The sequence below is a fragment of the Puccinia triticina genome, chromosome 10A, assembly GCF_026914185.1.
Source record: "Puccinia triticina chromosome 10A, complete sequence".
In the NCBI taxonomy this organism is placed as follows: domain Eukaryota; kingdom Fungi; phylum Basidiomycota; class Pucciniomycetes; order Pucciniales; family Pucciniaceae; genus Puccinia; species Puccinia triticina.
In genome coordinates this window covers 6,142,983-6,170,397 of record NC_070567.1, presented here as the reverse complement: position 1 = coordinate 6,170,397, position 27,415 = coordinate 6,142,983, and the positions used below count along the sequence as shown (strand labels likewise).

The 27,415-nt window shown below is 46.0% G+C and overlaps 6 protein-coding genes across 6 annotated transcripts; 4 read left to right on the top strand and 2 right to left on the bottom strand.

Annotated features, from left to right (window-relative positions):
* Positions 1 to 4,285: 4,285 nt before the first annotated feature.
* On the bottom strand, positions 4,286 to 5,416 carry PtA15_10A638 (uncharacterized protein; the record flags this gene model as incomplete). The annotated part of the gene is made up of 4 exons (XM_053160834.1): positions 4,286 to 4,325; positions 4,404 to 4,923; positions 5,021 to 5,132; positions 5,225 to 5,416. The coding sequence occupies 4 exons, from the start codon at positions 5,414 to 5,416 to the stop codon at positions 4,286 to 4,288; spliced, it is 864 nt and encodes a 287-aa protein (XP_053024769.1).
* Positions 5,417 to 5,736: 320 nt separating this feature from the next.
* On the top strand, positions 5,737 to 7,899 carry PtA15_10A637 (uncharacterized protein; the record flags this gene model as incomplete). Its single annotated transcript, XM_053160833.1, has 5 exons — positions 5,737 to 6,079; positions 6,186 to 6,256; positions 6,334 to 6,876; positions 6,961 to 7,364; positions 7,443 to 7,899. The coding sequence occupies 5 exons, from the start codon at positions 5,737 to 5,739 to the stop codon at positions 7,897 to 7,899; spliced, it is 1,818 nt and encodes a 605-aa protein (XP_053024768.1).
* Positions 7,900 to 8,948: 1,049 nt separating this feature from the next.
* On the bottom strand, positions 8,949 to 9,856 carry PtA15_10A636 (uncharacterized protein; the record flags this gene model as incomplete). Its single annotated transcript, XM_053160832.1, has 4 exons — positions 8,949 to 9,081; positions 9,170 to 9,192; positions 9,274 to 9,335; positions 9,415 to 9,856. 4 exons carry the CDS (start codon positions 9,854 to 9,856, stop codon positions 8,949 to 8,951), a joined length of 660 nt encoding a protein of 219 aa, XP_053024767.1.
* A 5,162-nt stretch (positions 9,857 to 15,018) lies between these two features.
* On the top strand, positions 15,019 to 19,010 carry PtA15_10A635 (uncharacterized protein; the record flags this gene model as incomplete). Its single annotated transcript, XM_053160831.1, has 9 exons — positions 15,019 to 15,654; positions 15,799 to 16,701; positions 16,832 to 17,426; positions 17,583 to 17,641; positions 17,869 to 17,973; positions 18,097 to 18,213; positions 18,296 to 18,610; positions 18,693 to 18,807; positions 18,901 to 19,010. 9 exons carry the CDS (start codon positions 15,019 to 15,021, stop codon positions 19,008 to 19,010), a joined length of 2,955 nt encoding a protein of 984 aa, XP_053024766.1.
* A 724-nt stretch (positions 19,011 to 19,734) lies between these two features.
* PtA15_10A634 (uncharacterized protein) lies at positions 19,735 to 20,401 on the top strand (the record flags this gene model as incomplete). Its single annotated transcript, XM_053160830.1, has 3 exons — positions 19,735 to 20,112; positions 20,191 to 20,253; positions 20,363 to 20,401. 3 exons carry the CDS (start codon positions 19,735 to 19,737, stop codon positions 20,399 to 20,401), a joined length of 480 nt encoding a protein of 159 aa, XP_053024765.1.
* A 2,880-nt stretch (positions 20,402 to 23,281) lies between these two features.
* PtA15_10A633 (uncharacterized protein) lies at positions 23,282 to 24,040 on the top strand (the record flags this gene model as incomplete). The annotated part of the gene is made up of 2 exons (XM_053160829.1): positions 23,282 to 23,837; positions 23,904 to 24,040. 2 exons carry the CDS (start codon positions 23,282 to 23,284, stop codon positions 24,038 to 24,040), a joined length of 693 nt encoding a protein of 230 aa, XP_053024764.1.
* Positions 24,041 to 27,415: the final 3,375 nt, after the last annotated feature.

Sequence of the window (27,415 nt, the reverse complement as noted above, 5' to 3'; positions counted from 1 at the left end):
TTTATCCTTGATGCAATAGCTAACTACAAGTTTGGCATGGAGCAGGTGGTAAAGTTTAACTGGAAGAAATGCAGGTGGTCACAGCTGGTTTAAGATGGGTGAGAAGCAGTCGGGAGAGCTGGCTTGTTGATCTACATGTCACCATTGTGCCATTAGTAGCCGCATTCTTGCTGTGGTGTTTTAGGGAGTAAGATTTTCTTACTTGGACGGGTGTTAAACTCACTTGGGCCTTTAGCTAAGATGGTCCAATAGAGATGCGCCTGCTTTGTTTTCTGATGAAAATTTAAGAGGATCAGCATCTCCTTTGCTTGGCCATTGAGTCTAGCTAGGGACCCATCTACTCATTTTTATCATTTCCTTTGTGGTTGGGTGTGTTTGTAGTTTGGCTCTTTTTCTTGAGTGCTGATGCTGCAAGTAAAATGGTTGGGAATTTAGCCACAACTGATTAGTTATCTGGATGATGCGCAATCACTCACCTAAGGTGTTGATTGTGATCCTGTCCAGTAAAATTGATTGATGGAGTCTGTCCGCTTTTTTGATCTTGCTGGTCTTGGTAGATGTACCTGCTATCATCAAAGTTGGTGAAGTCAGTTTTCAATCTCCGCGAGCAGCTTGGACTGCAGAAAGAGGGTTGCTTTGCTTGCCTGCTTCTGCACCTTTTGTGTTTTACAGTGCTTTCCTAGGATTGTGCCGTTTGCCAAGGTCTGTATTCTTACAAAATTAATAAGTGGTTTTAAGCAGATTAGTTGAGGACTGCCCTTTGGTTTAGAATATCAGATAAATGCTATTTTCTATTTCTATATTCAATTTTAAAGGGGAGCAAAGGTGGTTTCTGTGAGATTACAGGACAAGGTGACCAGCATCAATCTCATAAATTGAGAAGGATACAGGGATCAATAGTGCAAAAAGTTCAATACATGTATCTGTATTCCCCCCTAATCACATCTTATCACTGCAAAAGGGGTTGCAACCCCCCGCGGTAAGGTCAACCGGGGGCAGCTGGTATATTGGTCTATGGGTCTGGGAGACCAATCTTATATTGGCAGGGCCCACCAATACATTACAACAAAGGGAAAATGTATTGGCAGGCCCTGCTGTAGTGGAAGAAAGTGGTACCATCACAAAAGTGTCCAGACCACCCCTCTGCAAGATTATCCCGGAGAAAGTTGGGTGATTTGGAGACCTCCGCTCCTCAGCTCTGCCAATGTTGTTGGGCTCCAAGCAGGGTGAATAAAGTAAATCACATAAAATGATAAAGCTCCGCAAACGTAAACCGTAAGATAAAGCTCTGCCACATAAAGAAGATAAATCCACCACAAAAATCTGTAAAAAAACACAATAAAACAGCCTTAAAGCAAGGAAAAGACTTGCGCAAAGCACAAACGTAACATAGATAAAGCAATTCTGCAAAGTAAACTCCGCTCTGCAACGTAGGCAAAGGAAAAGAAGCACAACAGTCCGCAAAGTAAAAGAAGCACAACAGTCTGCAAAGTAAAGTAAAAAACCACCAAGGAGGGTCTGTGGGGAGCATGAGGCAGAATCCTCCCTCCCCCACTGTGGTTTTATGGAGAAAGGAAAGAGAACCAAAAGATATCCTCTGCCCGCCTCCCACGCACACCATTGGCCAAATTCTTTCACACACGTACACCCATCATCCGCCAAGCACTATACACATACACGCACCTCATCCGCCAAGCTCCACTCTCATGCTAACTCCTGTTGTCTCCGCCACTTGCCTTTGCCTGCCGTTGAACCCCTCTGCCTAGCTTCCACACCCCTGTCTAGCCTAAGATGTCAGGATCCCACACGCCGCATCCGCCCCAGCTATACCCACTGACATATCCCGCTTTACATATCCCGCTTTGGCTGCCATGTCTTCCCCCAATCACCCCCTCCACTAGCCAGTCCACGCTGGCCTGCTCAGTTCAAGTCAAGTTACGCCGTTGAGCTCCGCGCACTGCCACCTTGCTGACTTCAGTTGTACACTCTGCTTGTCCTCTGCACTCCACACTGATTTCTCCATGTACAATTTGACATGTGCCAGAATTGATCACCACACCACCAATATAATATTGATCTGGGAGACCAATCTTACATTGGTCACCCCCCCCCAGAAGTGTATTGCATTGCATGTACATTGTATTTGTATTAGGACAGCTCATGCAGACAACTTTAAGTCCATTTTTATCACAATAAATTTTCATCAAACTTTCAAAATTCTGCAGATTTAGTGTTTCCAGAAGAATCTGAAAAGATTGCAATAATTGTGAAATTTTAATTAAAAATGTGATAAAAATGGCCTCAAAGTCCCCATTGTGGGCCCCTATTTTATTGCTCACAAATACAATTCACGGGATCTTTTTCATTTTGTATTTTCCCCCCCCACCATATGCCACACCATTTGTAGTGGCTTGGTCAATACATTTTATTTAGACTATATTGTATTGTATTGAGGAGGCAATACAATACAACTACACTGAGTCACTTTGCATTCACAGAGAAATAAAATACAACAAATATGCACATACAACACATGTATTGGATTTTTGCACCATTGCTGAGATCCCAATCAGACACAGAAAAATGCAAGTGAAGTGAACCCTTTCCAGAGTCCAAGCTGCAAAGCAAGGAGGAAAACCCTAATAACATCTGGATGATGAGTGCAGATACAACCCCTGCAATCTGAAAGCTTAGATCTGAGTTTTATCCCAATTCTCAGTCATTCAGAGACAAAATATCAGACAAACCAAAGCTGATCAGTTTATATTATTTCTTCAAGATGAAAAGATGTAAGAGCTAATGCTCAATCAAATTTTCTTAGACAAATTTGACAGGGAAGAGACAGTCTGAACCAATTCCTATCAATGAGCAGGAGAAACCATTTGTAAGTGATTGAGTTCTTAAATGAGGCAAAATAAACAACAGGCCAAAGGAAAAGCATAAACATCTTTGCAGATAACATTGAATGTCTCTTAAGCTGTTTTGCCAAAGCAAAGCAAGTTAGATCATAGGATCCTGAGGCCTATCCGAGTCATTACCAATGTGTCCCTCAACCTGAAGCAAAAGTTTAAATAGCTAATGCTACTTGCTTACAAATAGATCAAACTCTTGATCAGGAGGAATTCTCCTAGTTTCTTTTATTTTTATCTCTTTCTCAGTAGAAATTGGCATATTTTCTGCTCTTAGGTAAATCAACCCTTTACTTCTTTGTTATCCTTTACCTTAAAACAAGTTGTGTAGAGTCTTAAATCTTAAGAAACAGAAAATATAAAATAGCCTGCTGTCTAAACTTGCAGGGAGTCCTAGGACCCTGGAAAGCATGGTCAGAGGTTAGTAACCAAAATCAGTTTAAGACCATGGAATAATACATTTTTGAAAGATTGGCTTTTTCTTTTCTTGCCAAATTTTGCAGCTTGTTGAGGAGAAAATGGCAGTATATTATTTTCCCTTCAAGCATATAGGGGCACATCTTTTCAGAATAATTCTATCATGTTGGGTTGTGAGGCAAAGTGGCTTAACACATTTATGTATTTTGGTTACTAAGCTCTGGCCGCACTTTCCAGGTTCCTGAAGTCCTCCAATGGCAGCTTTTTTGAGCTTTTTTGAAATTTCAATGCAGAACATGTATGAAATTCTGAAGATTCCAATTCTGTCATTGGCTCCCCAAATTTTGGTGATCTTGATGGTCACCGAGCAGCTTTTGTGATCATGCAAGAAAATTGACATTGAGTGCAGTCCCTCTGTGGCAGGAAGGGTGGTGGGACCCACATAGGAAGTCCCTCCCTCTGGTTAGCGCAATGCAAAAATTGTTCTACCACTCCAGGGATAAGAGGGATATACTTAGCTCAGTTAGTGGAGGACTTCCCGTCACTTTTGAACAGATCTGGAATTTTAGATTTTGCAGGGAAATCTGAAATCTTGCCGGTCAGATCTGACTTTCCAGATCAACAGGAAGTCCTCCATAGATAGCTGTCATCAAACCAAATTAATTGTACATGGCAGCTAGTAAAGCTCAGCTTTGTTGGGGTTGCTGATCAGGTAAGATTAGCGTCCCTAAATTTAGCGTTACATGATCACATACCCACTTACTGTTGCCAAGGTCACAACATATCAAATGATTTCATCAAGATTCAACAGCTCATCCAAATAAATACAACCAACTTCAAATAAGGAGAAAAAAGGACACATAATTCACAACAAATTCGAAGCTTGACAGGAAATCAGGTGATGAAGAATGTAAATGAAACAGTAGTTTGACTTTGTGAATGAAAAGGAAGAGTGGGAATCAAATAGCCAAAGCTTGTCGATTGATGTAAGCCTCCCAGCTGAAAAAAGAAACATCGTCAGCCAGAAGATCTGCGCCAAGTGCAGGAGGTTGGTAGTTAGACGGGGGAAACTCTTACCCGGCTTGTTTGTATCGTATAGCTTGGGAGATGATAGCTTGATCAGAATCACCGGACTTATCTTGTTGGCCATAGATTCCTCGGCCCACAATGATTACGTCTGCTCCACTTTCATAGATGACTTGGTGAGGGGAGCGATAATTCTGTCCGAGTTGGTCGCCAGTCACATCGAGTCCTACACCGGGCGAGAGCACCAAGAAATCCTCCTGCGACGCGCTCTGAGCTTCATTAGTGTGGGTATCGGCTCCGACGCCTTCGAGCCTTCGTTGAGAGATGAAGCCGATCACAAAGTCGCGATGTTTTCGGGCCATCTGGACCGTCTCGACTGTATATGAGTCTTTTGCTAACGTCCCCTGGCTCGACATCTCCGCTAAAAGTAATAGCCCCCTCCCTTTTGGTATCCCAACTTGTGCTAATCCACTGATTACTCCCTCTCCTGGCACAGTGTGCGCATTCGTTATATCTGACCATTCAGCAATCTTGTAAATTCCAGATGAGTACTGATATTTCACCGTATTTCCTAAGGGATTTTTTGTTGTTAAGATAGGTTACAAATTGATGTTGTTTAGAGAATAACTTTTCCGATTCTTTGTGTATGGACATTGAGATTAGCTCACCAATATCAGCAAATTTTCGGTCCTCAAAGATCATGAATTGTTTTCTGTTACTAATCTCGACCAATTTGTGTATGAGGTCTTGGTCGAAGTCTTCAATGATATCGATATGAGTCTACTCAAGGGGGACCATACGGCAGCAGAGAGAAGTATAACAGATCGGTTTGATTGGTTGGATTGATGCGTTTTGCTTTTTATATCGCTTACCTTAATCATGCACACATGATCCCCGACGGCTTCAACAATTCTGAGGAAGGAAGCCTTATTGGTCACGTCGACAGAGACACACAGGTTGGACTGTTTCTGGTCCATCAGTTTGAGTAATCGCTGGGCCAGTGGACTTGGATGGACAGAAGCCCTTGTCGAATAGGATTGTCTTACGAGACTCGGTTTTTCCATTTCGATGGTTCTTATTGTTCTCTTGCTTTGTATGTATCGTGTATCATGTGGTTCGACCGGTCTACTGGGCGAAAGCGACTCCGAAAAACGATGGATTTGAGCGGGCAGGACCTGTTTTGCATATGCAAAGTGCTAAATTATCAAATTGAATTGTTTATGCAATATGCCATTTTCTGCTTTCACATTCAACCGAGGAAATCGTGTTTGAACAAGAGCTGGCCTGAACACATTATCATCAACCAACGATACAACAGGAATACCTTCAAGACACAGACTCCGAGGAACAACTCGAAATCTCGGCCGATTTCTTTTGACCAAACATGCCGAATATCGTGGACCCGTTTTTCAAATCAGTAGATCACACAAGTTCCAAGCGCAAACGACCGAACCGAAAGAAATCAACGATCCAAACTGGAAAATCAAAGAGCAATCACAAAAACAAGCAAGATACCAAAAAGAGTAAAAAAAAAGATGAGCTCGACGAAGAGATAGAAGAAAATCTAGATGACAATGGTGATGGCGATGATGGTCTTTCGGCCGATTTGACTGACGATGCAGGAGGAGAATCTGAAGAGGACGAGGATTTGGAACACGAAACACCTGCTCAGAAAAGATTGCGGTTGGCCCAAGTTTATCTCGATCGCCTCCAAGAAAGTAAAGAACGTAAGTGTTTGGCGGAATTCCCTCGTCAGAGCACGTATACAAATGAACCTTCCACGATCTAATCATAGTATATAAATCAAAATCCCAAACTTGATGTGAATTCTAGCCGAAGAAGGCACCTTTGATGCGGCTGAGATCGATAGAGAGATAATTTCTTCCCGACTTCAGCAAGATTATGTGCGTCCAACATACACGAAATTTTTCCTTTGACCAAGCAATTTTAGATCTGACTGAAATAAAATATGAATCATCAGCTTGAAACCACGGGTAAACTTTATACTTATCTGGGCGAAAAACTCAAGACATCATTTCAAAACTCCACTTCTAAGCAAACGATTTGGAAGACGGGAAAGCAGCAGCACCGACTACCCGTCACTTGTGCCAAGCTCAACCAGGACGGGACACGTCTATATGTGGCTGATAAGCAGGGCAAGATAATACAGTATGATTGTAGTCAGATATGGTCGTTTTCGCCGCCTACGGACAGCACGCAATCAACAGCCCATGTCGGAGTGATCCGACCTTTGAGGGTCATGCAAAATCATGTTCCACCGAAATCTTCAGACCTACAGAAGTTCCAAAAGAAGCAGGAGTCCAAAAAGCACAAATCACTCTCTAACGCAGCACCTGGCACTCAAGATGGACATATTGGCGAAATTCTGACAATCGATATCACAGAAGATGAGACGATTTTAGCCAGTGGAGGCAAGGATAAACTGATTGGCGTTTGGGATTTAACTGATAGTCAGTCATCCAAATGGAAGACTGGCCTTCGAGGACACAAGGATGTGATTTCAGTAGGTGTTTGCTTATGGGATATCAGTTTTTTAATTAAAGGAAAAAAGCCCCCAAATTGACTCGGGAACCTGTCCTCTGCTTAGTCGATTTCCTTCCAAGCCGGCACACCCACTCTCTACTCGGCGTCATATGATCGAATGATCAAAGTTTTCAATCTCGAAAGCCTGACGTACTCCGAAACCCTGTTCGGTCACCAAGATCGAATCCATTCGATCTCTGCGCTTCGCAATGAATTTGTAGTTTCCGCTGGTGGCCGAGATCGAACGTGTCGATACTGGAAAATTGTGGACGAAAGTCAATTGGTCTTCAGAGGTGGTGGGAACAGCAAGATGAGAGACCTGATCGATGGCGTTGGATTCGACCCGAACGAAGAGCCAGAGGACCCGAAATCCAAGAAAGCCAGATCAACAACAAGCTACGCCGAAGGCTCTATTGATTGTGTCTGTATGGTTGATGACAAGTTGTTTCTTAGCGGTGGCGACAGCGGGTCAGTTGAAAATTGGCAGCTACTTGCCCAATCTGTAGCGCATCGTCAATAAATCAAGCTAATCCTCATTTTCATCAGATCGATATGTTTATGGACAACTAGTAAAAAGAAACCGCTCTTCACTGAAGCTCTAGCCCACGGCGCCGAGGCGATAACAGTGACTGGAACGACTGATGAGATTATCAATCAACCGCGATGGGTTACCGCTCTCTATTGCGTTCCATACAGTGATTTATTTCTGTCAGGCTCATGGGATGGACTCGTCAAGATATGGAGACTCGTCAAAGGAGATAGGGGCTCATCCGATATCAGGAAATTCGAATCCGTCGGTCAGATAGATGTCGGGCTTCAATCACCTGGCTTTGTCAACAGCTTACACGCCATTATCCTTTCAAATGATGGCGATAATCACAGTACATCTGTTCCTAAAAAGCTCCTGATTTGTACTGGTCTTGGGCAGGAACATCGACTAGGTCGATGGAAAAAAATCGCACAAGCCAAAAACCATTGTTTGCTTACATTAATAGAGTTTTGAGAAATGCCGTATTTTTCCTTTGCATAATATCTATCTTTTTTTTGCCTCGATCATTTTTCCATTTTTCTGGAAGCTGCAAATTGTAATACAAACGACCCTTTTTCGTAGTTTTGTTGACACCATCTCGATGGAACTAAGTTGGCATTGGTGCACAAACTCATGTCCATCACGCAACGCGCAAGTACGATGTTAATAGTTAAGGAAGGGTCGATTGCCTCAGTTGACACGCAATTGAAGCAAGACGATTTTGACACGCAAACCCGTGCGCGAGTTTGCTAGACCGCTGAAACCAACCCTGCCCGGTGACGTGATGTAAAATGGCTTTAGGTTGTAGGCCTGGCTTTTCCTATCCAACCTTCAGCCCCAGGTGGTTCGTCAAAATCCTGCTACCCTCAAAATTCCCACAAAGCTCCCGAATCACTGGATGTACAAGCGGTGGTCTTTTGAACAGCTGGGCTTGACAGCTTGTGTAGACAATTCGAGGTTAATTGTGTTTGCACGCTTCTCTCAGAGGACGCTAGCCCCCTACAAGACCGCACTTGCTCACAAGCTATGAAAACTTAGTGAAAAAACATTGAAGTTGTATGCATTCTTACTGCGCCAGTCTGGGGAAATATGGAAAAATTCCTCCTGACGGAGACTTGCTAGTTCAGCCTGCCCAAAGTCTCGAAGTTTGACTTTCGGTCAACAAACAAGCACCGCTCCCTCAAAGAGTTCACGGATAGGTAAAACGGACATACATTTCTTCTGAGAACAGACGGCTTTTCTCTGGCAAGTACAAACAACAGATCTATAATATATATAGAGTGAAAAGAAGAAGAGACGACTCTTTCAAACAGAAAAAAAGAGACAGTACGGATTTTTGAAAGAGGGCAACATGTAGGGTAGTCTATGTTATGGGAGGCCAAAACGGCTTTTTTTAGGGCGGGAAGAAGACTAGTTCAGGCGAGGAGTGGCGGTGTCTGTGATAAGAGTCAGAGTTAGGAGAGGGGCGGAGTAGATTTCACCCGCACGAGGGGCCAATGAGGAAAAGATGGCAAGCGGGCGTTTTAAGACGAGGCAGCGGCGGCGACGACAGCTTCGGCAGGCTTGGCAATAGTCTTTGGGGCTTTTTCTTCGGCTTCTGTTGGGGCCGCAGCTTCTGGCTTGGTAGCTTCCGGATGGGCACTCTGAGCGTCGGGTCTAACCAGAAGAAGAAGTTCCAGTAAGCGTTTGTGGAAGGGTTATCGACAACGTAGGTTGGTAGAAGACCGGGGGCCCCGAAACTCACTTCTCCTGGTCAGTCTTCTGGGCCTGGCAAAGGATAGGTGGAAAGATCGGTTAAGTGTGCACTCTTCTCTATCCGACAGATGGGGCAATAGTCAGAGTGCATACTTGAAGTGGTTGATCCTTAGAAGCCACCGGTTCGTTTGCTACCTCAGATGATGATGGAGCAACTGTTGAGATAATGGAAAGCAAACTGATCAGAGTTGGAAGACTAAAGAGGGGGTAGTCTGTTTGGATCGAGTGACTCACTGGCTGGCTGGGTCTTCACCTTGTTATTTTCATCGGATGAGGCAGTAGTAGTGGTGGCGTCTGCGGGGAGTGGCTGATCAGATTGGCTAGTTTTGGTCGGGCTGGTCGACGCCGGAGCAGCCGAGCTGGGATCCTTCTCGTTGGAATGAGCGCCGTTGGAGGATTTGACCGGCTCGGTGGCTGGGGGAAGAGGACCATCCAAGACGGGTTCCTCGGCTGGCTTGGTGGGCCCGTCCGGGTTGCTGACCTTTCGACGCTTCCGTTGCTCCCCACCATCCTGAGCTTTTGCTGGTGGTTGCTGGTCGGTGATCGGGAGTACAGCTACCTCTTCCGTCTCGTTCTCACTCCGAGCCCGTTTCTCTTGTTCCTTCAGATTGGCCTTCAAGGTTTGGACATCCTTGATCGCTGGCTGGACAGTCGCGGCTGACTCGACACCTGACATGTTTGGATGATGATCTAGGGGGGGATGATGCAGGAAGTCGGATCGACGAGAGAAGATTAACAAGAGGGGAAAGTGTCGAGAAGCTTGTCTTAAGAGGTTGACGAAAACACTGCAGACTTCTGTGTAAATCAGGGTCGGCGGAAATGCCAATCTACGATAGTTTACCTGACGGGGGGAAAAATGGACAGGGGGAGGGATATTGGGTGGCGCTCAACAAGCGTTGGTACCAGCGGTGGTTAGCACAGTTCTCTCCTTGGGAAGAGCGAAGGGGACAATTCGGAGTGGACTACTGAAATGGTCAGGAGGCACAGGGAGGGGAGAGATGTTGCCGAGTGGGTTTGTGTCTGGTCAAATGTTGAGGCACGCGCGGCGCGAATGAGCTGTTTAAATAGTTTACCCACTCTGCAAGCTATCATCAGCCAGTGGGTAAACCTTTTGAGGGACGGGCATCATCCATACATATTCCATCTCCAGCCTCCAGGGAGGATCATGGGGGACTCTGAAATGTATGCACTTGGGCATATCGCCCATCGGCCGAGAACTCCAGCTTCTGGCTGCTCCGGCTGCACGATCATCATCAACCGAACATCACGCTTTCCCCAACACTCAGACTCAGACTCAGACTCAGAACCCACCCCAAATCATCATCCCTATCATCGTCAGCCAGGCCATGATCTCCATCCACCCCATATCTGCACATCTCGCTTCCCCCCTCGCGCCCCAATTCCGGAATCTTCTTTGTATCAGTCTCAACTTCTTCTTTACACTGACCAAGCGTTGTCTGAGAGTTTCAAATCCAGCGATCATCTTCACCAAAACACTCGCCCGTAACAAATGTGTCGATTGTTCGCAATTTTCCAGGGGCCACAACCGATGGCTGGCGGGAAGAATTCTCGAGAAGCCTGCTACACAACTGCGAGCAGTTTGTAAATATTTATGTACACTTAAATATCATTTTCATTATACGTAACGAACAAAGAGTGAAAAGAAATCACATCCTTGCTCGTTTAATGTTGATGATCATCGGTAACAAGTACCGGAGGACAAGCGGCTAGACCTAATGTCCGCGGGACGCGGGATCTCTTCGGCACCCTCTGCTTGAGAGGCTGAGTTAAACCAGGGCATCCTGGGATTGATCATGGTTGCCACCGGGTTCAGCGTCTGTTTCTCATCCGGGGCTGTCCTTCAGCAAGTACCCACAATCGGATAAGTTACCCCATGTCGTGCACATGCTATGTGGGGATAAGCTTCGTGATCTTGTCTAGCTACTACGTGGGGATTACGAATCTTTGGAAAATCTCACTCCAATCTTCTTCTCACTAACCTTCACTAACCAGTCGTTTTTTTCTTCAAAAACATGCCTTCACGACAAAGGGCTCGAATCAAGACCAATCGGTATCGCAGTGAGATCTTTCCCCATTGGCGCTAGTGCCAATTATCGGGCCCTTGAGCATCAAACAAATTAAGAGAGAAAATATTTGGCATTTTTTAATCAAGTTGGCCTTATGCCGCGAGAGCATATAGATAAATTAGAAAAGGCACTTCCTCGTTGCTTCGAATGATAATCTTTAACCAAAACTCCTCTACATTTTGATTTTCCAGTTTGATCTGTATCTTTTATCCGCAATCTTTCGCACATTGAACACGGGAAAGTTATCATAACTTATAATACACATCTGGAAGCACGCATGAGCTGGCTGAGGCGAGATATGGACGTCTTCGAGTCGCTTTCGGCGTGGAATGAAGAGCTGATGGAAGAACAGTGGAACACCTTTACACAGGGCATCGATGACTCCGCGGATTTTATCTTTGCACTCCAATCGCCTTGGCAGAGGGAAAAGATGATTGAACATGGCCAGGGCATGATAATGCTTGACAGTAGTACTGACAATACCCTCAAAAACTGCTTTCTATCTGATGATGATGATCGCCAGAAAGTATGTCTTTATACTATTATCATCAGGGACCCCTTGGTCGGCAAAGGGCTGCCCATTGCATGGGCCCTGACCACACCCAAAGCCGAGTAAGCTTTCAACTTGATAACTGTATATCCGCTGGTGTTTTGACGAAGGTAACGACTGCATCACAGGAAGCCGATCGCAAAAGTTCTGCGTTGGCTGCGGTTTTCAACCGGCTTGATTCCCCGGGCGGTCATGAGTGATTACAACCTGGTAGTCACGGACGATGTGACGGAGGTCTACGACGATTTAGGAGAACAAGCACCTAGTCATTATTGGTGCTTGTTCCAGGTGCTCAACGCCTTCAAAAGACAGGCGAAAACCTTTCTACTGGATCTTGCGGATGAAGCAACCGACGACTTCCGAGAAATCGCCTACTCAGTTGACCCACCTGAGCCGCTTTTCAGTTCATTCTATTCCAAATGGCAAGCGGCCAGCCCTAAATTCGTCCATCATGTCAAAACCCAGTGGCAGAACAACCTCGAAAAGTGGGCTGTTTTCTTCCGCACTGTGAGTTTTTCTTTTATTTTCCGATCAAACTTTTAAATTAATATTTAACCCAGCTAACTCTAGCATCTCAGTCTGTTTATCAAGGGATACTGACGAATAACTATACCAAGGCCTGGCGGCGAGTCTTGACATCAGGCTACATCACCCCTTGGGAAAGACGGCGGATCGATGAAGTTGTACAAACCTTAGTGGACCATGTCCACACTTCTTACCGGAGGACAACAATTCAAGTCGAACGAGGATTCCAACGCCAACACACCAACCAATTCCAGCGCATAGCAAAGAACATCGCAGATAGTTATACGAAGGCCTCCCTCGAGCTTTTGGGGATAGGTATTTTGAAGACGCATTCTCATGTGAGCAGTATTGATGCGCATCACATATCTACAGATATTCTCGGGGCCTAATGTCGATATTCTCTAGTTCTTCATCAGCTCGTTCACCCACCCCACACTGAAGGCTTACACAATACCTTTCCACGAGGGCCGCGACGTTTATTATCATGGTCGAGTAACTCAATGTAATTGTGAACACTACTTACGGTTCGGCAGTGCGTGTAAGCACATGTACTACCTGGCTCGCGAGTATCGGATGCACGTTGTTGAGAGCACGATTGCACTCGTCCAAACCACGCACCCAAAGCTACAGGTGAAAAGCCCAGCTTCAACTCCCGAGGAGGTGACCCCCAATGTAGGCGTAGTCGACACCCAATTATCGAGAAGCAAACGCAAGATGTACACTGACGACTCCATCCAGCCTTCCAAAAAGCCACGTCTCGATCAACTAGTAGACCTAACCGTTGACACCGACGACTGCATTCAACATTCCGAAGAGCCGCACATGGATTCCCTGCCGTCATCTCCAGACACAAGTTCTGTTACCACGGAATGAGTGTGTGACCATTTCTTGTGACAACAAAACCTACATCCAATACCCGTCTGTATCAGCAACCCTTTTAGCCGGCTAAAAGTGGTATTATTAATTATCAGTTATTATTATTTTCTTCTACCTATCTATCTTGTAGCAGTTCTTCACTCTCTTGAAAATTTCTTCAAATTGTTTGTATTACTTAATTTTCCGGAATAAAGAAAACAAATGGAACCAATCCAGCTGAGATTTTACACTTGCTGCCTCTTTGCTTCAACAAAGTTTTCCAAGACAACCTGATCCTGCGGACAAGCTAGACAATGCCCGGACTTTGTACCAGGGATACAACAGTATATGTGTCTTGAAGTGTTAGAGTTTAGATGCTTAAGGAGCCACAGAACAAAATACTCTCAGAAATCCCTTCCACTTTATACACGTCCTCACTGGTACCTAGTAAAATAAAACCTGGACCGTCAACCTCTGAGGCGATCAGTTCACATGAAACATACAGCCGCCCCCAATCCCTAGTATATATTGATGCATAAAGGGAGCTTTCTATGGGACGGGACCGAGTCGAGGGAACAGAGTCGGGGTAAGTCGGCGCGGGAAGCCTATTAGAATAAGCTTGTCGAGACAAATCATGGGCGTCAAAGTGGGGAGTGAAGATGATCGACTCCGTCTGGACGGCCAGCTTAGAGAGGGAGTGAGCAGGGTTGAGCGCAGAAACAACGTCACAGGCTATTTGTGGTGATAATCGGGCATTGCCGGACAATGTGGGTCTTCAGACAGGTTTTGTCGAGCCGCTCATGGATCGTGTTCGGGCTGGTTTGCGGCTAGCCCTTCTTGTGGGTACGTCGCAGTGAAGAAGCATAGAGCCTCGTTGCTGGAGTCTGAAAAATCAAGTTACATACATTCATGTCCAAAACAACTCTTGGTCATGGCCCATGGGGGTCGTCATGATCCACTATGTATGTACGTATTCTTTCCAGTCGTGTTTCATCGACTCCCCGATTCGCTACAATCCGCTGTCGTCCGAAACTCCATCTCTTCACGGACTTGTGTTGTACATGCAATCGTTGTTTGAAGTTGACTATTTGAGGGGGCGGTGTTTGGAAGCCCATGTATTTAGCATCACCTTGGTCGGACTGTTACCGACATATCCTTCCAGTCAACCAGTCCACCCGACCGCTGCCACTCCTTTTTTCGCCTCTTTTCCAAGAAAATCAAACTGAATTCCTTTCAACCATCGATTCTAAATTCATTCTTCCGCACTCCATTGTTATCACTTCGTGAGTTCGTCTTGAGATTTCCAATCGCTTGAAGTTTTAATACTCCTGGATAAACGGCCACGATGATACACAAGTAGCTATAGAAGGTTGGATTTTCTCGAACGAGACAGTCTTGGCTTGGCCCCACTACATTGCCTAGCATCATTCTTCTACATAGTCTGCCCTCTTTCCGTTCTTTTGCCTTTAACCCATCCCTCCCTCGTTCGTCGATCTGAGTATCGTTGATCACGACGTCCCCTCAGACGTAGTCGAGACGCCGAGTTGGTTGTCTGGTTGTTCTACCACATTCGAAATGGTTGCTGTGATGATCGGCTTTTGCATAAATACATAAATAATCCACTTTCTGACCCTTTTTCACGTTTAATAATTTGATCTTCGCTTTAGATTGGTGCATACCAAACTGATTGTCGGCTTGTTTCTGACGGGCAGAAACCCAGATACATAGGTCAGGCCTCTCGGTTTCCACGCCGCCCCCACCTCCTTCTTCCTCTCCTCCGCCACCAAGAAACCAGCGAGAAACCCAAAACAAACGACTTTGATGACCATGTATCATCGACACTCGAACGAAAACATCAGACAGTCTCGTCCATTCGACTACGATCGCTCTGCAATTAACCCGGCCTTCCAGGACAGACTGCCACTCAGACCAGACGAACGACACCACCACCACCATCATCAGCATCCAGCAGCAGCAGCAGTAGCCAGCGCACACCCACAGTACCACCAACACCATCATAGCCAAACACACCCGCATCAGCCGTTCGAACAACGAAGACATCCGTCCTCCTATCACCATCATCACCAGAGTAGCACAAGGACGGTCAGCAGCACAGCCGATAATCGATTTCATTCACCAGCCATCGAGAGATTCCCTCGCTCATCCCAGCCTACTAGCGCACCCACTTCCCGTACAATAGACCGTCGAATCGATTACTCAGAGAGAACCATCCAAGCAAGACAGTCGACCGCCAGCCAAATCCCTAACTCAAGCTTTGAAGACTCGAGAAGGACCTATGATGACTCGAGGAATAGCAGCAGCAATAAGAATCACAGCAAGGCTTACGAAGACCACCCTAGAGAGGCTCATCTGACGACGACCAGCAACCATAATACCAGCAGCACTACCCCCAGCATCTCGACCAACGCCCATAATATCCATCGCAGATCAGACGAAGTCAGTATTTCTTAGCCCTCTCAAGTCTACCTCCAAGATTATTCACACCCAAAAGAACCCCACCGTCACCGGAAACTAATCACCTTGCTGATCAAATATGGCTTTTATTACACTCCATCAATCATGCTGATTGCCACCAACCAGTTTACTTCAACCCGTTCGGCTCGTTATAAACCATATCCACCTTCTGCTTCTCGGGCCGAGTCTCACTTATCGCAATCTGTCGGTCGTATATCCCACGGGGCTAGTGGCCATGCTGCTTATCATCCATCCTCCAGCGGCCCTCCAGCCTATGATGAGCGTACACCAGCCTCTCGCAGTCACGAGCACGCCCCACAGAGAACATACGACCCCAACAGTCAATTCAACCATGGTCCTCCAAAGGATAAGTCCCCTCCATCTCAATCGGTCATCTTCATGGGTCTGCCAATTCACACCGATGAGACCAACCTCAGGGCCTTCCTTGAAGAGTCTGGCGCAGGGGTGGATAGCGTGACAATTATCTATGATCGGATCACCGGCCAGAGTAAACGCTATGGGTTTGCTCGCTTCCTCAGTGTTGAACATGCCCGGGCGTTCGTCGAACCTGCCTTTCCGATGGTTGTGTGGAAAGAGCCCAGTAGCTCGAGATTTGATCGATCCGGTGACGGTTTGAAGGTTAAGATTGATTACAGCCAGAAGGAGAAAGTCCCGTTTGAGGTCAGACAGCGCGAGCGTGAAACCGCCCCACGTAGCACCCCAGCCACACCCTTTATCAGCGAAATACCCAACCAATCGACATATTCCTATAAATCATCCTCCGAGTCCTCCCTATCAACTGTCATCAACGACGGCGCTAGAGATATCGGCGGCACACCAACCTCGATTCTGTTACTTAGGGGTCTCGACCCGCTTTCTACCGAACAGGAAATCGCTCAGCATTTACAACACATCCCCGACCCTTCGCAGACCGTCCTACCCGAGTCGATTCGGAAAGTTATGCTCATCAAGGATCGGGTCACCCGCTCCAGTTGGGGTTATGCATTTGTTCAATTTGCCGAAGTTCAGGTCTGTCTTGTTTTTGATCTCATCTTCTTCTGAACACGGTGAGGGGCTATCATTAATCCTTCTCAGCTATCGACCCATCCTTCCCCGACACTTTCCGTTCTTCCTCCCTTTCTTTCCGTTCGTTCTCTAGGTCGCCGTTAAGGCTCTATCATTGTTGCTCAATACTAGCCTTTTCCCCCGAGGTTTCCAGATCAGATCACGCACGATCACAGTCACCTTTGCGCACGAGCACTCGTTCCATCCAATCTACACACCCTCAGATTGGTCGTTCAGAGGAGCCAGTGGCCAAGAATTGGCATATTGGGATGACAAAGCTTACGCAGCTCTTTACATCTCACCAATAGCAGAACCCGACCGTGCTTCATCGACTAGCAGCAAGACGAAGGCTTCAGCACAGTCCAAGCAATCAGAAGGTCCGAGCAATGGAACACATGAAGAAACTGATTTGGATGAATTGTTCTCATCGATTGATCATGACCGGGAAAGAAATTCAACCAAGGAAGAAATCCCGACTGACCAAGAAAATCCATCCAACAATCAAACCAAGTCTCATACTTTGAACATCCGAGAAGCTAATGCAGGTAACAGACTGACAATCGAATCGCAAACCTCTGAAGAACGAAAGAGCGAAAACCACAAGGCAGAATTGAATACTCAAGTAGATCACACCAACCCTGGAGAAGGAGGCTCGCAACAATTTGAGAACACGAATTCTAAGCCAAAGGGTCTGTCCATCCAGCCCTTGATGTGTTCTATTAGATCCTAGTCTATTATATCCCCCAAGATTTAGATTTTTGAAAGAACAAGTTGATTCACATGAGAATACTACCTACTCGCACCTTTTTTCTTTTTTTCCCGACCATCACTCATCATTTAATAAGGCACTGAAAACAAGACTGAGAAGAAAAAGAACGGCGCTGAACCTATAGCAACTAAGAAGGTTGGTAATCATTTTCATCCAAGCTCTCCCCAATGACGCATCCCCTCCAAAGTGACCTCTTGCTCGACATGAATGATGATGGACATTTTCGGAATGAAATCCTTTTGTTTATTTCGAGGGAAAGAGTTCACAACAAGTTCTTGAAAAAACAAAATATACATTCCTAACCGATTTTAATTGATCTTCATAATTGACATCTCGCCAAACCTCCATTGAATTTCCTCTAGATGGTCGCGAACATTCAAAAGTGGCAAAGCAAACATGAAGAGATTGCTTCTGCTGGAACTGCAGACGAACAGAAGTCTAATCTTACCGCAGCTGCTGAACAATCTGTGAGTACTCCTTTTTCCAATCTCGTTATCGCATGTCGAACCCGTCGTCAAATATTTCTTTGAATGTATGGGCTCTCTGGACGATCGACTGATTTGCTTTTGTTTTTTTTCTATATTATCAAGGTCGTTGACGAAGATGACTTTAGTGATTTCACTCGCTTGACGTGTGTGTTATGCCAAAGACAATTCAAATCTTCAGAGGACCTACAAAGGCACAATAATCTATCCAATCTCCACAAGGTAAGTGTGCTCAGCCGGTTTCTCGGATCAATACTTTCTTGGGAAAGGACAACATGCTAATGTCTGCTGGCTTGTCTATCAGACTAACTTGCAAAACGACAAACTGAAGAAGGCCGCCCGAGCGAAGAAGGCAGTCAATCTAGCCAAGAAGTCGACCAACTCAGGAACCACCGCTACCGCCCCGAACGCCGCCGCAACAGCAGCGACGGCGGAGGGCAGTGCCCCCAAGTACACCGATCGGGCTGCAGCGAGGAGAGAAGCCTACGGGCAGCCGGATGCACCCAACGCCGATAAACACGAGGCCAAGAAGGCCAGGTATGAGCCCGCGCCTGCTCCCGCCGTGCCCACCGCTCAGCCGGACAAAGACGGCATCCAAGCCACCAATGTCGGCAGTAAGGTCAGCTCTAGCCCCCCCTTTTTTGTTTGGCTATTGTAGATCTTTCTGCTAATCCATTTCCCCTGACTTCGGCACTCATCAGATGTTGGAGAAAATGGGCTGGCAGAAGGGCGAAGGATTGGGTAATGGGAACGGCAGAGTCGACCCCGTCCAAGCGGCACAGTACTCGAAAGGCGTCGGCCTTGGAGCCTCATCCAGTGCGTCTTCACCCTTCCCTCATTCTTGTCCACTGCTTCTCTATGATCTCTCAAATTCTGATCTTTAGATGATCATCTCCCGACTCCCATCAGGTGTTCCGGTAGGTCAATATGAGGACTCTAAGAAAGGATTCTTAGATCAAGTCAAAGACAAAACAGTCCAACGCTTCAATAATGATTCTAGCAACACTAGCAGCAACTAAAATCACACTCCTCCACATCCTCATCATCTATGAGTCCCGCCCATAACGGCTGGTACCACTTGTGAATACTCTATACTTGTAGGGCCCACTCTCTTCTCTCTCCCTCTCTCTCTTGCTCTTTCTCTTGCTCTTGATCTTTCGATAAATACAAAAAACACTATATCATCTGGTTATCTTTTCTTTCTTTTTTTTCTTTTTGAAAAAAACAAATTAAAGCAGTTGTATAGATGATCATCTTTGGGTACATATATGCATACAAAACTTTGTAGATAAAATCATGCTTTGTTCCCTCTCTCTGCTCCTGATGAATAAGAAAATCACTTTCCTTGAGTTGGTACATATTTGAATACATCAGAGGATCTGTATTCCCAAATGAACGGGATGACCACTGACCAGGAAAAATTCCGGCTCAAATGGGATACTTGAAACTTTTGTAGATAAGGGTTGAGATGCCATTCTGTGTACAGCAATCTGCATCTGGATGGGTTTCTTCCGAACAAACAGGCTGTATGGATTCCTCCTTGGCCCTGGGCCACCATTATGTTGCAGAATGATTCTGGCGGGGCAATTGGAAGACTTCCTGTCGCAATCTGGGAGCTTCCAAGAAGTGATCTATGCACATAGATTCCCAATTTCCCCGAAACTCGGCTCAGATCTGGGCCTGGAGCTGTCACAGGAGAACTTGTCCTGAACGCGCGACTTTTGAGCCTTGAACCCCCTCAGTATGCCGCGAGGGTCTATGTATGGAGCCCCTCCCAGGGGCCAGTGTCCAAGCGCCAAGCACTTTCCCCAGTCCATCTCCCCTGTCAACTCCTCAATCTTTCAACCATGCGGGGTGGTCCCAGTCGGCACGATTCGACAGCGGGATCTCCAGGAAATGAACGTCCCAAAGAAAGCAGCACCAGGAACCACAGAGAATCTTCGGTTCCAGATCGCGAGCGAACCTCCAGAACTCGAGACTCCGATCGAGATCGGCACAGGTACCGGGATCGGGATGGTCGAGATAAAGACGGTGAACGGAATCGAGAGCGTGGAAAAGAATACTTCGATAGGGACCTTGACAGAGATCGCGATCGAGCCAGAGACCGAGACCGAGACCGGGGTCAAGATTACTCAAAGAGCTACGATAGGGATGCAGATAGAGACCGAGATCGACATCGTGAAAAGAACCGTGATGTAGACAGCAAGCCCCGAAACTCCGATCGCCCAGTCCGAGATTCTACTAATGTCGGGGATAGAGATCGTGAATACCGGGACAGGGATCGCGAACGCGAGCGTGACCGTTCAAGAAGCCCAGACGCCAGGTGCAGGAAGGGCGATCGCTCTCGTCACAAGTCGCGCCATGGTCGTAGTCGTTCCCGCTCTCCTGGCGAGTCGCCGGGTCCGAGTAGGCGCTCTGGTAGTGGAAGAGGGGGAGGTTAGTTACTGCGTCAGATTTCATTGATATATTGTTGTACGGAGGACGGAATAGGCCTAATTGTTTCCTTTGAATCTAAATGACATGTGCTTGTAGATCGACCCAGCCCAGATAGCACTCGGAGAAGAAGTTCCGGCAACGCGATGGATGTTGATCCAAACGTTGATGATGAGGATGAAGAGGCAAAGATGGCCCGCTTGATGGGGTTCTCTTCTTTAACGACTACCAAGGGGAAACACGTCGCGGGTAACAATGAGGCCGGAACTGTTGACGTTGTAAAAGTGAGGACATGGCGGCAATATATGAACAGGCAAGTTCTAACCCGATTCCTTGGTTTCTGTCCGAGCGCTTCTCAAACTCATCCACAACATCATATTTTTCTACCAGGCGAGGTGGATTCAATCGTCCTCTGGATAAAGTTTAAATGGCAAGTCGTTTAAGCAAGCCCAAATACAAACTCCTTTGGTGGAAACTTGCTTTGTTAGATTGATTATTGGCTGTCACTCGCTTGTATAATCGAAACATTGGTGTGGTTTTACTTCACCACTTTGGAAGAAACTCGCCGGCATGATAGCAACGCATATCCGTATGATATACTTTCGCGACAAGCAATTTCATGAAATCGTTCATTCAGCTGTTTTACTCATTTACGTTTGTAATAAGCTTAATTAGTCCATTACAACCCACGCATTTAGATTAAGTTTGGGGAAGACACACTTTGGCTGGGCCTGAAGTCTAGTTGTCAAGTTCTTACTGCCCGGTGCCGCGCGGCGCGGGCCGACATCGGCCAACGCGCCGGTGTAGTATCAAAGTTCAGCTGGGTGAGGAAAATCTTAACCCCCTCTGCCACTTTCTCGGAGTCGAAACTGCTATAAACGAAACATAACAGGTGGACATGGTGCTTCTCAGATTTACCATCATCTTTCTTTGAGCGCAAATTCCACAGCCCTGGGAACACTTGTCTCACCCATAATGCCGGGCCCCGCTTCTCCCTCCGACACATTAAGGGTGCTTCCTAACTGGTGTTGTTAGAGTTCGGACATTCCCAAATCTTCTGGGCCCTCCTCGAAGTCAAAGTTCCAACATCTCCGGCTCACCATGGCGCAGGCAAGTGTCTTTGCCTTTTCGGATATCCTTGCAGAAAAAGTCGCAAATGCGGGTTGCTTGCCTGAAGGCATTTATTCCCATAAACCACGTTTTCTTGGCGAAGAACGAGATTCATGTCGGTTGAGACTTAGCCCAGTAGGCTCACTACTGCACCTTCCTGATATTTATGTATAGCCACACGAGCTACATCGGCACCTGCCGAGCATTCTGGTTTTCCTGTTATGGTGTCACCTTCGTAGCTTGCCACGTATGCAGAAAATCTACCAAGCCTTTTCGGAGAATATCATGCGTGTGGTAACAATGTAAATATCTGCAACACTGCCCATTGGAACACTCAGCATGTACATAGTACTACATAGCATGTGATCTCCGCGGCCTGATGGATAGGTTATCCTTAGTAAATAATATCTACGAGACAGCCTGTTTGGCCTGAGACGATGATATCATCTAATGCCTTCGAGTCTTCAAGAGCCAAGGATCGGAGCTTGAATATTCCCCTGCGCCTTGGTCGACCACCAGACCGGATTTCCACAGGATACAGACAACCTGAAGCAAACTTGTCTTCAAATTCATCTACAAACATGCAGGTAACAGTTGAATTTGAACTAAACTCACGTGATGCACTCACGCCGAAAGACTACAATACCTGGTTCATAACCATTGGGACTGACAGTTGTGGTGTAATTAAATGGTGTAAAACCATGCGACCCAAGTAGGAATATCTTTTACTTGTACTCAAAATGGCGAAAGCCAAATCCGCAAAAAAAACCAAGCAATCACAGCACGCACCGTTCAGCCGGCTTGGGTCTTTAAAATTCGTTGATCCCTCATTTTCCGGTGACAATTTCTAAGAGCTGGAGTCCAGACCTCTAATATCCAGCTTAAAGGCGGTCTAACACAGTATACAAGAATTACATACCGGCAAAAAAAACGTATCTGAAGATAACCAAATTTCGCCGGTATTGTATCCCAAGTAGTGAGTCCGTGGGCGCTAACAGACCCGTAAGGGCGGCAAGATTCTGGTAGACCTAGACAAAGTCTACCACAGTACCAAGCTATACCAAGCTCATCTTTGCTGTCATTTCCTCCCCTCCCGCGATGGCTTGCTGCACAGCTCAACTTGACTTACCAGCTAGAAAGAGAGGATCCTGTGCGCTTCAGAAATGCGATGAGTTTGGATTTACTTTGCATTAAACTCCCAGCTCGGTGAGTATCACTTTGTGCTGCCAGGTGCTATCAGAACAACAGAGCGATGAGCCACCGCCTGGGAATCCACAGCAATAACATTTCCGGCACGTATTCTGCTATCCCGTTGTAGGCAACGGCTCGCAAGAATATACTTCATCGCCGCCCGAAGACCTCGCAGGGCTCTTATCGTCCAGGAACAGCAACCACTTCTCTTCCGGCTGGCGAAAGAAGGGAGGACTGGAAGCTTCAGGCTATCGGTATAGGTATATAAGGCCACTAGAATGTGTGATCAATTCGGAAGTTTAGGCAACAAGGAACTCTAGCATCTGACAGCTTATCTAACCTGTGTTTGGAAATATTGCACTCGAGCTCTTGAAATAAATCAGTCAGTGTTCTAAGCCTTACTACCACCTCTTTTTTGGTCTCGATCCAGATAGATAGAGTGCTAGACATTGGGATTGCTGTTGAATTTTTGGCACTTTTCAAAACCGCCCTTTGTTTTACACATTGCTATCTCCGCTCTGATCATAGGCCCGGAAAAATAGACTCTTTAGACAGTATGAACCCCGCCTATAATCCCGATCAACATTATTCCTCGTGGATGTCAACCTCTGATGCTCGTAGAACTGAATTCGATGCGCTGGCAGTAGATATGGCCCAATGTTTAGAAAATTTGCGTGTATGCCTTGAGGAAAATGGCGGTCACCAACAGCATACCTCTACCTATCCACACGCATCGAATGTCACCTACACCTCACACGTGCCGCTTTCAGCAACACATTCCCAATATCACCACGATTATTCTTCTCAAGGAGCACTTTCAAGTAGCACTGGACCATCCCATCTGGATTCCACCAAAACTTCCAATCAATATCTCCCCACCCACCATTTTGCCCCGGGGCAATTCGTGGGTTACAGTTATTCCATCCCACCTCAGACTAGCGGAGTACGAGTCGAGCGGAGCGCAGTAACTGCTGAATCACCCCCAGCTCGAATCACCAACCAGAAGAGAGTGGACTCGGTGAATCGTGGAGGTTCTCTACGACGCGAAGCACCGGCCGACAAAGTGTGCGGATTCTGTCAAGCTAGTTTTACTAGAAATGAGAGATTGAGATGTAAGTGTCAAAACTAACTGTAAGACTTATCTCCATGGATTAACATTGTATTCGGATATCAACCAGATCACATTGAAAGTGTCCATCTTAAGCTCGAGCCGGAGTATGGCTGTGATGTCCCGGGTTGTCAACGGGCATTCCGTCAGCGAAGCGATCTCCTTCGACACCAGCGTACTGTTCATCGATCCCTATTTCCACAGTAAAGCTGACGCAGCAATCCAACGACCGGAATACAACGACGCGTCCTATAACTGTCCCGCCGGGATATCTTCCTCCGCACATCTCAGCTATCGATAAAAACTGAAGAATCGTGAATTCGAACTGCATATTTCATGTTCCTTTTGTACGATCAGCCCACCCCCACGAAAAAAACGGAATTTGTACTTGATTACTTTCTTCTTCTCCAATGGACACAAATCAAATGTGATACACCTCTAGTCATCATTTCGCCCAAATTTTCTTACTTTATATCCCCAAATAAACCTCATTCATCCTATAATGTCGATAACTTACTTGAACCTTACGACCACACGATCCGACTGAACCTGATATATTTATGTGAATGTAGTTGATACATTTTGAAGATTTTATCTCATGTTTTCCCTTGTAGTACTAGTCATTTGAGTCACAAAAAGATGGCTTTGCAAAGGACTTGTTTTTTGTTGTTGTTTTCATATCAATTTTTTACAGCTCATCTTATCGCACATTTTTGGAAATAATCCCACAGCCACAACAGCCACATGTGAAGTAAATTTATTATCACTGCAATGATGGACCCCCATTTTAAATTGTAATTCAAATTCAGCATCATGAAGCAAAGCTTCCCTGGGTAAATATGAGCACTTCTGCACTTGTGAGGTCTCTGAGCCTGGAGTGTGCAAAGGCACCTCCAATGGGGAACTGCATATGGGCCTTCAAAGTTGTTTCAATTATACTTTTTCCAAGTGTAAAACATCACATAGTGGTTTGGCAAAAAGCTGCACTCTTTTATACATCAAATGTAAAATAAGTGTGCTGCTAGTACACACAAGGATTCAAATGTAATCAGAAGTTTTGTTTGATTGCAATATGCAAAAATCAATCTTCAGTACCAATAGGTACTCAAGCTTCAGATCAAAATTTCCACACTATCTTTTTCATTTGAGTTGTTGGGTATTTAAGTAGTACTAGAGGCTAAGGCGGCTGCGCCGCTGCGGGGTCTACCTACAGTTTTAACACACCTGACAAGCAATCATGCCTTAATGGGGAACCCAGTCTGAGGGGCATCCAGACCTTATAGGCCTATCTAAAGTCATGTTTTTGCTTAACATCTTCACAATCAGACTTCTAATCATGACAGGTCTTGAGTTTCCAAACTCCTTGGTTTTTTAATTAGCATGAAGTATTAAGATTGGCTTGCCACAATTTGCCCCATGAAAATGAAAATGTTTCAATATGACCCAACCACAAGAACCCCGCTAATATGCTCCCTCAGTCCACCCATTCCCTTCGCGCAAATTTAACATAGTGGTATAGCCAATAACTAAGGATCTCAATTTGATTCTTGACCAGACAGTTAGATTAATATACCTACATGTTAAGGGTGCTTTTTTGCTGCAGGATGAGGCCCTAACCTACACCTTAAACATATCACTATCATCAGGGGGTCACAATGTGCCGTTTCAAGTAGTATTTGCTCATGTCGCAGTATTAAGACAAGCCAATTAAAAATCAACCTTAGATTGGGTTCAGACCGCGGATGAGCTGCATTGAAGCTAGGCTCAGGAGAAAACATCATCACAATTCCCATCAGACAAATCCGTGCATGATTTGAGCTACCTCGATTAACTTGCCAAAGCATGCAACCAGATACAAGAAGCCCCCAGTCCCACTCTGCACATAGCTTAGCTACGACGTAATGATTAACATTGGTTGTCAATCTCATGCATAGGGGAATAACAAATGAGCAATAAAAATTCATGTCCATTCCTAATCAATTCGCCCGGAAATAAGCTGCACGGGCAAGAACTACGTGAGCAAAAAGCCTTACATTTGAAACCACGTAGTGAGCTAATTAACCCAAACATTAAGATCACAACCGGGTTGACACATTCCTGTCAAAGAACCAAAGAACCACACCCAACAACCCAATAGCGCCGAATTAATGCTGACCTTGGATGATAGTCCCAGCGAGATGAGGTATTCTACAAAGACACTGGTTGGTGGGGTCTGTGATGCAACATAAAGTCAGCAAAAATGTAGTGCAAGATCATCTGACTTACATACCGTCAGGTGATGAACCATCCCGATGGCGTAGGCTGGGCCAAGCCCCCTCCCGTTGTCGCATGAAATTGATGTTTGCACAATTGTCCCAATGGCATTGACCTTCAACATTGATTTCACCCCATCAAAACTCAAGCCCTTGTGTTTGCTTAAGACTGCGGAAACAAAACATAATTCCAGAATGCCATTGAATCCTGGGCCAAAAATGGATTGGTGATTGGTGGAGGTGGGGTTGCAAGGTGGTTGTTGGGGGCTTCCTTGGGGTGGAATATTGGGGTGTTTGACACATTTTACTGTAAGGGTAGACAAATGGCGAATGTAGAAAAGTTTATGGCAAGAGGTGCAGATGAGACTGGGACATTACCTGTACCTGGAGGAATATGAGGCGGTGGCACTGCGGTGGAGCCTTAACGACGGTGTGGTGGGCAAACCGGTAGCCAAAGGAATTTTCAGTTCAAGAATCTCACCGGCGCTCTCCTCAAGATCAAGACCCTCAAGACTCAAGTTTCTCAAACTGTCCCTTCTTCTCATCCCTTATTCCTCATTCCCCTCTTTATTCCCTCCTCCTTCCCTTTCTTGGTCCTAACACAGCTTGTGCTGTGGGTTTTATTGCTTGTCTTTGGTTTCTGATCTATTTCTTTTATTTTTCTGTTTGGTTTGTGTCATGTCTCTCTCATTTCCTATGCTGTGGTTTTCCCATTTTTCTACTCTATTTCTATCCTTCTGAGCTCTGTTGTGCTGTTCTGTTTTGATTCTGTTTTCTGTTTCCTTTTGTGTTCTTGTCTATTTGTGTTGTGTTGTGTGCGCGCGCACGGCGCGCAAGGAGATGATGAAATATATGTGACATGTTGCCTCCCCGAGTCCAAGTTTGCGGAACTTGGAGGAGGGGAGCGGCATGGCATTCTGATCCGCCATCAGGAGTCTATTGATCATCAAGAGTCCGACCCTCAAGAATCCTAATCCAGTCCCTTCCAGAATTCCGACAAAACAAACCGTTGCCGAGGATCTCAACCCCGGCGAAAAACAAATCTCAAAACCACTTTCCCCACAGCTATCACTTCGACTCTCTACGACTCATCTGGACCAATCCGTGAGGGCAGCCACCAGGCATCTTTTCCCCTCCCAGCGCTGCCGCCGGCCTAGCACCGGACGGAGCTCCATAACGGAGATGGTTGTTTGACCTGCAATGGTCTTGGCGTTTGTTTTTGCTTTGCACTGGCCGGGTTGGGCAGAGGTGAGATGGCGGGTGGGAGTGGCTATAAAAGCAAACTTAACGAAGTCCCTCTGCTGCGGGCGTGTGTCTTGCAAAGCAAGCC